At 42.5% G+C, this 14,022-nt stretch overlaps 1 protein-coding gene across 1 annotated transcript in view; it reads right to left on the bottom strand.

Annotated features, from left to right (window-relative positions):
- Positions 1 to 10,784, bottom strand: part of maml3 (mastermind-like transcriptional coactivator 3) — a 101,223-nt gene extending 90,439 nt beyond the window's left edge. Inside the window, exon 1 of the mRNA XM_051386213.1 lies at positions 10,362 to 10,784. Coding sequence (XP_051242173.1) covers positions 10,362 to 10,739 — 378 coding nt within the window. The 5' untranslated portion in view covers positions 10,740 to 10,784. The remainder of the gene's footprint in view (positions 1 to 10,361) is intronic.
- Positions 10,785 to 14,022: the final 3,238 nt, after the last annotated feature.

The following is a 14,022-nucleotide window of genomic DNA, read 5'->3' as shown; positions in this document are numbered from 1 at the left end:
CACACTGTCCTGCTGTGCCCCACTGTGTCCCTGCTCCATCTTTTCCTCTGTATTGCCCTCTGCAGTATTATCAGATAATGTGTTTTTTTTTCCTCCTGCACTGCAGCCACTGTGGCACAATTACCCCGGCTGCTGCACTAATGGCTATTGATGCAGCTGAGGGCCCCACACACACACTTGCACACGCAAACATTCATAAAAAATTCATGACGCTGGCTCAATAGGAAGGTGCGGGGGGTCTGGCCAGCCCTAGATAGAACAACAAATGTCATTTAACAAAGGAGGGAAGAGGCAGATGATACAGGTCTCGACATTTTGCGCAATATGACACAGAAAAACAGAGACACACAAGAGTACAGATAAATGTGTGCACCCTAATTGTGTGAAGAATCACCAGGTTGAGTTCAAACAGCCCTGTTAGCTGCGATTGAACTGATATCTGCGTGTGCGTCTGTACAGATCTGTGGGTATACAGTAACAGCCTGTGTATACGTGCCGGTGTGTGTTGCTGGAGTCCGTGCGGTAGGTAATTCCCTCTTAGTGCGGGATTTCTCCCTGCCACCGACCTGCGCTGAGAGAGCTTTAGAGCGCTAAGCCTGCTAGCTGAGACTGAACCAGGGATCACCGGAGACAAGGGGCAAAGAGATGGAGAGGGAGAGAGAAAGAAAGGCGCAGGTGGAAGTGAATGATCGAAAGAAAAGCAGGGAGGGAAGATTACAAGGAGGAAAAATTAAAGGTCAAATGGAGGTAGGAAAGGAAGGGTAAGGAGAAGGAGAAGCAGAAAGGAAAACAAGACAAGGATCTGAGCTGGGAATGAGCAGAGGTCACTGGGTGGAGGGTGGATGTAGAAATAAAGGGGAAAGGACAGAGGAGGGACATGTGATTCAGGGAAAGAAAATTAATTTTTCCAGGGGGAGGTTTTTTTAAATGGATCCTGATTGACCCTGAGTTTAAACAGACAAATCGGTAACAGGAAGGTCACTGGGCTTTTGCCTGGCACCAGCAGGAAGCTGAAAACTCAAAGGGGAGGTGATACTTCCCTCAGTAGTTACCACTGACTGAGTATGTTTTACAGTGTTTGCTTAAAACTAGGAGACAAAAACGTCACGATGAGGAGAGGTGTACGGGTTTCATTAAGATGGATTACAAAAAAAATCTAGTTTTCAAAAAGAGGTTTAGTCTTAGCAGGAAAATGGGTCACACAGATCACGGCAGTGTTCTCCCCATTAAACCACAACACAGCTATCACTAGAACAGTATATTTACTCAATTCTATTCCATTTTATTTGTATAGCGCCAATTTATAACAAAAGTTATCTCAGGACCCTTTTCAAATAGAGCAGGTGTAGACCGTAGTCCTTATAACATTACTATGCTGTATTTAAGTGCAATCCTTATATTTATACTCCACTACCATTCAGGGATAAATATAGTACTTTTTACTCAAATACATTTATTCAGCTACCATTACTAGCTATACAAATGAAGATTTTACATAAAAGCACAAACATAAATCGTATAAATTGCATTGTTTAGGAATAAACCAGTGGTTCACAATGATTTGGGCCACTTTTTGTACTTTTTGCTGATAATACTTCTCATACTTTTACTGAAGTAGGACCTATAATGAAGTAGTTTTACTTTGTTGTATCGGTACTTTAACTTAAGTGAAGGACCTGAATACTTATATAGTAAAGGATGAGTTACTAAATGTCAGATGATGACATGAGAATGAGAAAAGGAGGGATTGAAGAGTTGGATTTATAGTACAGTTCACAGAGAGCAAGTAGCAGGTAAGGGGGAAAATGAGGATAAATAACAGATGACAGACCAAGATTAGGGTGGACTTGGGTGAAACAGTACTAAATTAACTATAGTTTTAATATTATACCAAATTCCCTTGTCAGAGAATACAACAATTACAATATGGTGGCAACCAAAATGATTAAACCGAGACCTTGTTCAGAAGGTTGGTTGTTCCTATCTGGGTTTTATTATTGCAAGGCCTTTATAAGGGAAAATCATGTTGGATGAAATACTGACAAGCAAGGACACTGAAGACTTTTTTGTCTAGTTTGGCCACGGTTGATATTAAATTCCCAAATACAGTTTCTTTTCATTTGTATTAGTAGCACAATTGAGTTTTGAAACAGGAAAATGCCTCCAAATGACAGCTATTTTCAGTCCAGAGGAAGCTAAACTGCAAAACTGCCAGAACTGACCAGCATTTGGCTGGTAGCAACTTCTGCTGTCCCACAGTGATGGTGATACGAGCTAATGTTGACTACTACTTGCTGCCACTTGACTGCAACTTTGAGCAAACATGCAAACACATACGGTGGTCACAGTTGCTGTAGACACACATGGTCCTGCAGAGACAGACAAAAGTTTCTTGGCATCAAACAACTTTGGACGTCTTTCTCCATCCTCTTCCATGTCACACAGTATGAGTGCATGCATCCATTAAGACATGCATACTATTCTCAGCTCTATCCTGTTTGTACTTGTCATATAGACAAAGGTAGTGTGGGGAATGAAGGTGCGTGGTCTATATCAGGACTCCCTGACAGAGGTTATTATTTGCTTGGTTGTAGAATAGTTGCCTAATTTTTGTTCACCTACCTCATAAAGTGCTGATAGTTGAGAATAAATAGGCCAGAGCCAAAATGAACAGACACTTGGCTGAGGCGGTTTTTAATTTAGCTCTGTAGTGGTTTGTGTGTGTGTGTGTGTGTGTGTGTGTGTGTGTGTGTGTGTGTGTGTGTGTGTGTGTGTGTGTGTGTGTGTACGCGCTATGTACAGATGATATTAACATGTCATATGTTAAATGTTAGATGATGAAACAGAAAATTGTTCACGACATTCAGTCATGACTGTGGGAGCCACACATACACTCAAATATATATACATGCATAATATATTCCCTCTTCTCTCACATAAATGAGGAATGCCAGCTCTCTCACACACACACACACACACACACACACACACACACACACACACACACACACACACACACACACACACACACACACACACACACACACACACACACACACACACACACACACACACACACGACCAGGGCATCTCTGATAACAACCTCATCTATATTTTACCATTTTACTGTGTGTGGGGGTGGGGGGTTGTGGGGGTACATGAGGAGTGAATGGAACAAAGATGGGTTCCCACCATTCTTGTATCAATAATGTAAAACCTAAACTGCCATTCAGATGATTCCTTAATGCTATGGCACTTACTGTATGCAGAGGAGCAAGCTAGCAGGCTCCTAACAGAATCCAAACAAAAGGACAGCGCCAGCACACAAGCAACAGAGATAAGACAATAGCAGTGAAGATACTGGAGTCCTCCCGGTGGTTGTCTGTTTACTTTGGAACATTTTTCCAGGCACTTAAGTCTCTCAGTGAGCCAGTGGCTTTGTAGTTATTGGACTTCAACTGAAACTCTCTCTTACAGATATTAGTTTATATTAGTATTCCATGTCTGTCCATCCTGGGAGAAGGATCCCTTCTCTGTGGCTCTTCATGAGGTTTTCTTACATTTTACCTCACTAAAGGGTTTTTTGGGGGGTGAAATGTTCCTTCTCTAGAGGGTCTAAGGACAGAGGGTTAAATTATATATATATATATTTTTTTTTTTTTCACTAAATATGTAAATGTTGTAAGAATGCTAAGTATGAGCAACCTCATATGTAAGCGAATGTACATATACATAAACTCTTGCATCCATGCAATAAAGTGTTCTTTTTAAAATAATACGGGGTGTTCTATGCTGTACAGATTGTACGGCCCCTTGAGGCAAATTTGTGAAATACAATAGACTTGACTTTTTTGATAAATCGATTAATCATTTGGTCTATGGAATGTCAAAAAATTTTCTTCAAATGTCTTGTTATGACAGACCAACAGTCTACAACCCGCAGTTATTTACTATTATATATGACAAAGAGAAGAAGAAAATCATGTCATTTGAGAAGCTGGAACCTGAAAGTGTGTAGCATTTTTTTTAAATTATTCTTTTTGCTTGAAATTGACTAAACCGATTATCTGATCGACAAAATGGCTGCAGATAATCTTTCTGTTGATCAAGTCGGTTAATAGACTAATTGTTTCAGCTCTAATCACAAGTGCAGTAAACTGTGGGCCATTATAGCATATTCATATAATGTCAGCACTTGGCCTCAATACGACTACAGCAGAACCATTCAAACATCCATCATCCATCACAGCAAGCACAATTATCACAACTTACCTGGGTGGGCTGCCCCCATATTAACATGCTTTAGAAAATACAATACTGCTTCCTGAGAGTGGGAATGATACTACTACTGTATTACACATTCTTTGTCACATATTACCTGACTCTCTCTTTCAACCATCACGTCACTGTAAAACTGCTGCAGAAAATGCCCAAAGTTGAGCAAGTGGAGCTGCTCTGTGGACAGGAGTGAGGAGGAGACAGTGGCCTTACTGCAGTAGAATTATGAAGCATGGAGAAACACAAGTTGAAACCAAATAGACCTTGACTGTTAGAGCCAAACATTAACAGGTACAACCTCTCTTAAAATCCCAGACAGACGTTTAAACTATTAAGTGCTTAGCAGAAAAAATACGAGGCACTTGTCAGGATGTTAGACAACTAAAAAACAGAATGAAACTAGTTGAGCAAATATTTGAGAACTGAAACACGAATAAGGTCTACAGCCATACCCTGTTGAACCATCACTGATTATGCAAGGACAACCTTCTTAACAAGGCTAAGCTTTTAGGTATGTGTGTGCATGATGTTAGAAGTATTGCTAACTAGTATTAAAAGATCTTCACTTTCACTTTTAACCAAGTACAACTTTTTGCACAGGACAGGAGTTTGTTGTTGCTCCAACAGCCTAAACAGAGGGAAAACTGCTCCCTCGCTTAGTCAAGGGGTTGTGCTGAACGTGTGTGTGTTCCTGTAGAACATGTGAACAAGTGTGGGTGGAAGGGAATGTGGTCGCAGCCGCCCCAAATCAAAAACATCCAGCAGTTGTGTGTGTGTGTGTGTGTGTGTGTGTGTGTGTGTGTGTGTAGGGACTGAAGGACAAGGGTGAGAAGAAGTAAAAAAAAAATTTAAAATTAAAAAAAGAAGCCACAAAAATTTGAATGAAGTCCACACAAGAGTAGAAAAGATAAAGGGAGAGTGTTTGAAAAGCACGGTCAATAACAAAAACAGAGGGAGTCTGCAAAATTAGCATGTAATGAGTCAAAAACAGCATGCCTGTGATGTCACGGCTGTACGTCAACGTCACACTCTGCGTGTGTGCATGTACGTACTGGTGAGTGTCAGCTCCATGCCAGCTCAGTGGTTTAAATATAGCACTTAGGCAACAGTCCCAGCTGACATTAACAATGCTATAGCCACCACGACCCATCTACACTACATAAGCGCTGTGCTAATGCTGAAACCAGAGAAGTGGTGAACAGAGGGAGGGAGGGAGGGAGGGAGGGAGAGAGGGAGGAGAGGAAGGGGGAGAGAGAGGGAAGGCCTCGGATTCATGAAAACTCAGCCGCCCACACTCCGGCCTCTGCTGCCAAGAGTTGAGCAGGACAACAGTGTGTGTGTGTGTGTGTGTGTGTGTGTGTGTGTGTGTGTGTGTGTGTGTGTGTGTGTGTGTGTGTGTGTGTGTGTGTGTGTGTGTTGTGTGTGTGTGTGTGTGTGTGTGTGTGAGACATTCCTCAGCGAGGTGGATGCCAAGGAGCGAGCAGAGCTGAAGACAGACTGTCCTGAACTACTGTGTTTTAGTGGAACTAACGAGCCCCTCACTGTGCACCTCGGCCTCGCAGCTGTAAACTTGTTAGCTATTAGGTAATCAGATCTGACTGGGGGTTTTGTCAAAAAGTACAGGTCACAATTCAGTTCTTAAGCTACATCGTGGCCCGTCGGTTCGGAGACACGTGCATGTGACTCAAAGGTCACGGGTTTGATGTTCACAGCAGCCTGCACGCTTCCATCAGGATCTCAACAAAGAATCCTGCCTGCTTACAAAAACACTTACAAAATAGTGAAATCATGACAGCTACTGGTGAATCTGTTCTGTTGTTTGTCTGTGCCTTTAGATAACTAGCCAGAAGTCAAAACGTCACATCATGTTAAGATATTGGATATAAAACAAAGTTTGACAGCAGGCCTCTTGTCAGCGATAGAAAGTTTAACAAATGTCATATTTTGGTGTCACTCACTTAGAGTCAATGTGAAATTTTTGTTTTTAGAATCAAGATTTTGTCCATAAGGTTTAAATATCATATTCCATTTCTGCCAATCGATCAAGAGGAGGACTCCACCGAAATAATGACTTTTTTGCATTGATATCAATCCTACATGTATTTGGATGTATCTGCAATATCAACAAGAGTGAGTGGAAAGCAATATACAGGCACACTGAGAAGAGCACGAAGCAGCTGCACTCCATGCAACGCCATCAACATCGGGAACACCCCACTCACTCCACATTACACAGACTTTGTACTAGGACGCTGGCAGGGTAAAATATGTTTAATGTCCGGTCCAACTGATTTGGACGTTTCACACATGGGCTTCAGCTCATCCGAATAAAAGTTCAGGGTAGCAGAGCATGTGTGAATCGACTTTGGTTTATTGATATCTAACAGTACAAGTCTTCTTAAGAATGAGTTCTTAGTTTATTTCTGATGTTCTGGTGTTGTAATGACTGAGTGGTCCAGTCCATTTGAGATCGGACCACCGACCATGAGAGTCATGATTGAAAGTGCTCTCTCCTGTGACCCAACAAACCTATCAGTGCACAAACATTGGCCTTGCTGTATTCATATTTTAAAGAAACAACTTGCAAATTTTAAAAAAGCATTCATCTATCAATATCACATGAATACCAAAGAGTTTCCTCTCCACTAATTGATCTCAGTTTAAAATCCATGGAATGGTTAAGCTTAAAACTTGATATAAGTGGTTATTGAGAGTCCTGTAAATACCTACGGCAAGCGTTTTGATCTGCAGGTCAGCGTCACATACCCACTAAGGCCTACGTGACGCATATTTTGTCATCTGCCTCTATATCCGCAAGGGTCTGCATGGACCTCTGTGCATACATCCATGTGCAGTTTATGGCCACGCGGACTGTACGCACTGACTGCACAGGCATAAACACGTCCGTTTACAGACACCCAATGTAGTTAAAACAGACGCATGCACATGTGTGTCCACCCTGCTGTATATTTTGACCTGACGGTGTTGTTAAGATGTACCTTTATTGACGTGAATATATTTTAGATGCGTAACCACTGATAGTGACAGAGAGAACTGACACCACAATGTCGTGGAAGCCAGTGGTGAAGACTAATTTATAAATATGAGGTGTGTGTGTGTGTGTCTGCAAGCGCAATGGACAGCAATCTAAAAACACACCTTCAGTATCCCCCAAGGAACTATAATTATCTGCTTTTACAATGTGCCTGCAAGTTGGACACAGTCTGTCTCGCCATTACCATAACTTACAGCACTTGGAGGACAACTAATCCAGAGTATATATAGCATCAAGAGTGCAGAAGATTTTAATATGTAAATGAATACTTGACTATCCCGGCGTCAGTGCAGTGTGATACGTGGTTGCTGAAAAAAAGAAAGCAGAAAGGGGGCCTGTTGTTTCACAAGCGACCCCCTCATTACCAGACAAATCCAAGTTTGGAAGTGTCCATCTTGTGAAAGTGAATATCAACAAAATATTCGACCAATGACTGTTTCCGACTTCACTTTCTGGCTACGTGTGGGTTACACTTGGAATGTCACATCCCAGGACCCGTAGCTGCTGCTTTGTCTGTTTTGACTGTAGTTTGCTACTATACTCCTTGAATGGTGTCAAAGAAATGGTGGGAAAGACAGAACAGGCTCCCAGTGTCTTCTTTTCCTTTCTCACTAATAGTTAGCCTATAAACACAAACACACACTTTCCATAATTATAGGCTTGCCCCTGCCACGACGTGGGTGTGTCTGAGAACCATTAGACCAAAGCACAGTACTGGGATTCACATGACAATACAAAATTCTCAAGAATATCACACTAAGACAGTGTGAACCCTGGAATTAAGTCATTCCCATTTATAACTATAATTGGCCATAACTGGATAACCAATGTCTCGCTGCTTCTATCTCTAAGACACACACTGATTTTCACATATTTTATCGATTTGATTTTTGTACATTGTAGACATTCCTGACATTCTCAAAACTGACAATTACCATATTGACACTGCAAACCCACCAGAAACCACACACACACTTCCACAGCCAAACAGTCATTTTAGCCTTATATTGTGAGGTCTTCATATGCAATTAATCATGATATGAGCATGTTTGCCACTGTACTCCTCATTCAGGTGTAGGGGAAACTGCCTTCAAACACTCCACCTCAACACAGTATATTTCCAAGAACACTCTATAACATAACCCCACAGATAAAGGCCCTCTGAGTATTTGTGCATGCGATGTGTGTAGTTACATTAACAGCATACTTGGCTTTCCTAGAATGCTTGCTTCTGCAGTGACTACATACAGCCATCTAGCTGCAGCTCTGTTTTTCAGGAGGAAAAACAGGAGAGTAATGGCAGACTTTTCTCTCATTTCCTTTCATCTCCTTAACAATCCATGCCTAAACAATGCCAAGCACTTACAATGTAGCATAAAAAGGGTAGTGACACCGAGCTCACTGTAATTTAGCTATTGAATGCTGTGTGTTTGCATTTTAGGTGTCACCACCAGTGACTCGGAGGGGAGCAGAGAGGGACAGAGCTGAGGGATGCCACTGTGTCTTTAAGCAGTAATCCCTCCATTCTCTGAGCATTTGTTGCCGGCCATCTAATGGGCGGTTCGGTTTAATGTCCACAAGGACCGCTGGGAGGTCCTACACTATTAAAATCACTGCTGCTCTCTAAAGCTGTAGCTGGTCAGGCTTGCGTGGCTCTTAAATAACGGCTGGGGTTGTCTCAGAAATTAAAGACGTTCTGATTTTGCATTTGAAAAGGGGAGGAACTGGGCTCATTGCAGCAACAAAAGGGGTAACAATGTTGACATTCCCGACATGTATCCTTTGGTGTTTTTTGAGGGAAACCGGGGCTTGCCCGCAGGAGATGTGGTGTGAACATGGGGAAACTACACAGTTTGCAGGCTCCATCTCTGTCATGCACGCGACAGCAGCCAAACATAAGGACGTTTGATTTTGTAAATGACTAAATCTGATCATCTGCAGACCTGCTCATCAATAAAGAAAAGCCTCCAAACCGAGATCCTCATAAGACAGCCACAAGAAACTCAACAATACTCTATGTTACCACTGCCCCCTACCAACAGGAAATCACTGTAGCATTCCTACAAAATCCACAGTTTATACTGTCTCTATTGCACTTACAGTATGTATATATTCCTAAAGCATCACTGCATTCATTTTACAATAACATGCAGTTTTGTGGTAGAAGCCTATTTGTAAAACCACTGTATTATTTTGTATGAAGCTCCAGAATTAATTATGAATGAATCTCCAAGTTACTTACAGTTTTAAAAAAAATGTCACTAACTAAAGCCACCTAAAGTCATTTTCAAGTCGGATGGCAGGGAGGAGGTGGCTGTGATTAGGTGTTTGCAACAACTGTGACTGTTGATTTTGAGAGTGTGTTACAAAGGTTGCAGAACAGACTGAAGCATAAACTGCTACTCCTGCTAAGAGCAAGGAAGCAATGTTGCAACGTTAATGCTGCCTGTCTTGCAGAACAATCTGCACCCAAAACAAAGAACAAGAAAGGAGAAGTTGTTTTCATGCAAAAAAAAAAAAAAAAAAAGCAGCCATCCTCCAGAAGTTAGTTAAAAGTTCCTGAGGTGGAAATCATAACTTGACAATTAGCAGTGCCTTCCAAACTTTCAACCTTCCTTTGAGCATGAAGCAGCACTGATCTTGCAAAAGATCAAATATGAGCTGTCACGCTTGTCATATCCAAATCCTGCAGCATTCAAGCCCTAGCAGCCTGTTTTCTTCAGCGACGGGCTGCGTTTCTTTGTAAACAAAAGCACTAGTTGGCACTCTGGTTTGAAAAAGTGAAGTATGTGTTTCCAAAGAAATTGCCAGCGCTCAGTGAACGTGTTTTCAACAAGTTTTCACTGTGGTGAACAAGTAGTAGTAGTAGTAGTGCAGCTCGCAGCCTGATGGGGGTCCAAGACTATTAGGGGACAGAGAGATGGAGGGGAAATGAAAGAGAGAGTGTATACTTAAGTGTGTGCTGTGTTTGTGTGTGAGTGAGGGGGTCTCAAGGCAGTCTTGGCCATGATTGAGAGCTCGTCCTTACCGCTATAAGCGTGTTATTCCTCTGTTCCGTGGAGGAGGCAGAGTCCGGGTCCGGCTGCTTGCTCTGCGGCTGCTTGCTGCTACCGCCGCCGCCGGCCGACTTCTTGGCCCTCTGCTCCAGACTCCGCTGGTACAGGCTGACCGTCTCCCTCCGCTCTATCTCCAGCTGCTCGGCGTGGGCTTGCTGGTACCTGCTCTCGCAGTTTACGTGGTGTCTCCGGCAGCCCTCTATCCGCTGCCTCAGCCTCTCCACCACCGTGCTGTGCTTAGGTATGCCCACCGCCCCGGCGGGCACCACGCTCCCGGCGGCCGGGTTCATGCTGTTGTTGATGCAGATACTGCCGTTGGGTCCGGCAGCGGGGGAGGCGAAGTCCCCCATCACTGCGCCGAGTGGCTGCTATTTTGGAAGAACTTTTCTCCCCGTCAAGCTCACCGCCACCGCCGCCACCTCCTCCTCCTCCGGCCACCTCCTCCTCCACCTCCGCCTACCTAGTGTCCTCTACCTCTCTGCCTTCCCCGGCGAAAGGTCCCAAGCAGCCGGGCAGCAGCGGACGGAAGGTACGGCCGACAAGCGAGCACCAACCGGGGAGGTTTAAAGGGCTGCGAGCCGAGCAGTCATATGGTTTAGGGCTCGAGAGTGACCGTTTCTTCTTCTTCCCTCCTCGGCACTGTTTCCAAACAAACCGCTCCCGAAAACACCAATAACACCCAGCCCGAGTGAAGCCCCAAACTGAATTCAACAATAAAGCCGCTGCCACGCTGCAAACAACAACTCCGCAGAGAAAACACACACAATACGGTGAAGTATGGTATGGACGTAAGCAGGCTCTCTACGGTCGTACACACACAAACCGTCCCGCGGAGGGGCAGCAGCGGCAGCAACAGTCCACTCGCCGTCTCACCGTGTTGTCCTTTGAGAAAAAGTTTTGCTGCCTGAACCGAACGGGCTCCGGAGTTTCCCAGTGAACTTGCATCTCATATGGTTTTGGTTTGAAAGAAATCCCGGTGAAGATGTTGCTGAGTTGGGGGGAAAAGAGCACAAGCGCCCTCGGTAGTCCGGTGGTAGCCCAGACGGCGCAAAACGCGGATATGGGAAGCAGTGGCGGAAGTCTGTAGTCACTGGCTGCCGCCTGCCACCATCACAATACTCAGGTCCGCTTCTCCACCATGCCAGCGGAGTGATATCAGGACAGGAGTTGAGTAAAAACCAGCTAGAGGCTGTGAGGAGCCCGCTGATGGACACTCAGAAAACCCGGACTGGAATCTGCAGTGTATCCCGGAGAGGACCGGGCTGGTCCCACGTCCGACCTGTCCTGTGTTATACTCATAGGTTACACTCCCTTTACGCCGAGTTAGCAGTCCGGCACAAACAAATATCTGTTTGCCTTTGGTGTAAATGTGTCAGCTAGCTCGGTAGCTAGCAAATACCTAGCTCATGGTAGCTCGTCACTACATTACCATGTTTCTCACAGGGGTCTAGTATACAATGATGAACCTGTTTTTCAAATTATCCCAATTATATTAACATAAAGATAGTGTTATACAGAGAGGCATGCACAGGGCAATGTTATTCACATAAGCAAGAGATAGAGATTCAGAGATAAGCACTATCCTGATAACAGAGAATAGTAGTAGTACAAATGAAATAATGAAAACACAGAGGGGTCAGGCCTGGAAATAGGGCAGTGATGTAGACAAGAATAAACTTTTCATGAGGTGACTATTAAAAATAATAGCCCTATGAACAGCAGAATGTTTACCATAGACACAAAATGAAATTTAAATGTATAACAGGACACCATTACTATGATATGATAGGAGATATGATGTATACATGTTTTATTAACACTACAGTACTAGGACACTCTTACACATTTTGGGTTAACTTTCAGACCTGCATCAACCAATCAAGTTTATTTGTCACATGTAATCATATAAGCTACAATCACAGTGAAGTGTAACATGCATTAATAAAACATATTGCAACATGTGTGAACAGTGACTGAGTCAAACCTGGGCGTTGAAGTGGTTATAGAAAACATTGCTGTACTGGACCTACTAATGAACCCGTCACACACAAACGTTACAGGATTTCTTTTTCATGAGGCTGGCTCATGAGACGTTGATGAGGCAGCTTGAATGTGTGTGTTTTTTTATGTTACAATCCTTTACAACTCTTAAATGGATGGAGAACAGTGGCGTTTGGAAGGTTCACTACCAATATCTACCACCAAGTGTTATAAACCCTGTAGTAAAATGCACAACGGAAACCCATCATGCTCCAGTGTGCATGTGACGCACAACCACAAATCATCGTCTCAGGCCATATTTATGGAGATAATTTCTCAGAAATTAGATAATATCCTCGCAGTTTTGAAAGAACAGTCACAAAAAAAGTTACAGGGCAGGATGTCAGAATTCATTATGCGTATAATTATACTTTTCTGTTCTGATGAATCGTAGTTGAAATAGTTTAAGTAGTAACTAATAGTGATGACATCAAATTTATTAAGTGTAGATAGTCTTTCTGTGATGTAAGCTATTGATTGACCTGCTCATGAATTGCATTCTTTGGGTGTATTGCATGGTTTCATGATAATACATCATCTGCTCAGTGTAAAGTTCACAATACATAGTACTGAATAATAGGCCCTTTTCACGGCAGCCATTTTATTATTCAAAAAAATAGTAGGGTAAACACAGGTGTTACTAATGACACTAACTAAGGTTCAGTTCCATTCAGGTCAAACAGAGTCAAGGTGCTGCTATTTTGTATGTTGGCTCACTGGAAAGGCTCTGCTACACTAAATGGACCAAAACATTATTTAGTATCATTGGTAACATCTGTGATTACCCTCCTATTTCATGTCAAAATGGCTGCTGTGAAAAAGGTCAGTATGTAGTAACACATAGATAAAACACATTTTTGTCATTTATACCTTTTCCATAAGAGTAAACCCATGGAGTATAACTTTTGTTTATGAAATAAAATTAACAGCTCACTAAAATATTTAAATATTCATATAGTAGATTCAAATGATCAAGCTCCAGTGGCAAAACTACTTGTGTTTTTTTTTTTAAACTAAAACTTGGGAACAAACAAAGAGGCAACAGGTGTTCAAACTCCAGCAAAAGAAACAACAGAAAAAGAATTAAGTTTTAATTTGAAGCATTTAAACAACAGACTATAGAGATACAACAGGGCAGACTTACACAGCTTACATGGTGGGGCATTTAGGTAACTTTTCTATCAAGCATGACTGAGAAAAGGTGCAACTACCATAAGTTTCAGTTCCAGATGATAAAGAGAAGTACAGGACCATTGTGCTTTAATAATAGCTGTTAAAAATACTCCTGCCACAGTGAGGAGCAAAAAAAAGAAAAGGAAATAAGAGATAAGAAGATTTTTTTAATTTCAAATGAGAGCACTTGTAAGGTCCTGCGTGTTTGTTATGACAACCATGAATCTTGGTTTCCAGTCTTTTATATTCAGGATCTAATATCTAAATGATAGTTTCACATGAAAATATGACCTTCAATGCAGTGAACATGTGACTAATGATTGCTTCTAATGTGAATCACAGTTACTTTTACACAACCGTACATGACACTCCTCTTCCCAAACACCAAGTCAACACCAAGGATTGTCATAGGCGTGCACA

Source organism: Dicentrarchus labrax, unplaced genomic scaffold (genome assembly GCF_905237075.1).
Source record: "Dicentrarchus labrax unplaced genomic scaffold, dlabrax2021, whole genome shotgun sequence".
NCBI lineage: Eukaryota > Metazoa > Chordata > Actinopteri > Moronidae > Dicentrarchus > Dicentrarchus labrax.
Note: the sequence above shows the minus strand (reverse complement) of the source record. Positions and strands in the feature narration are given on the sequence as shown.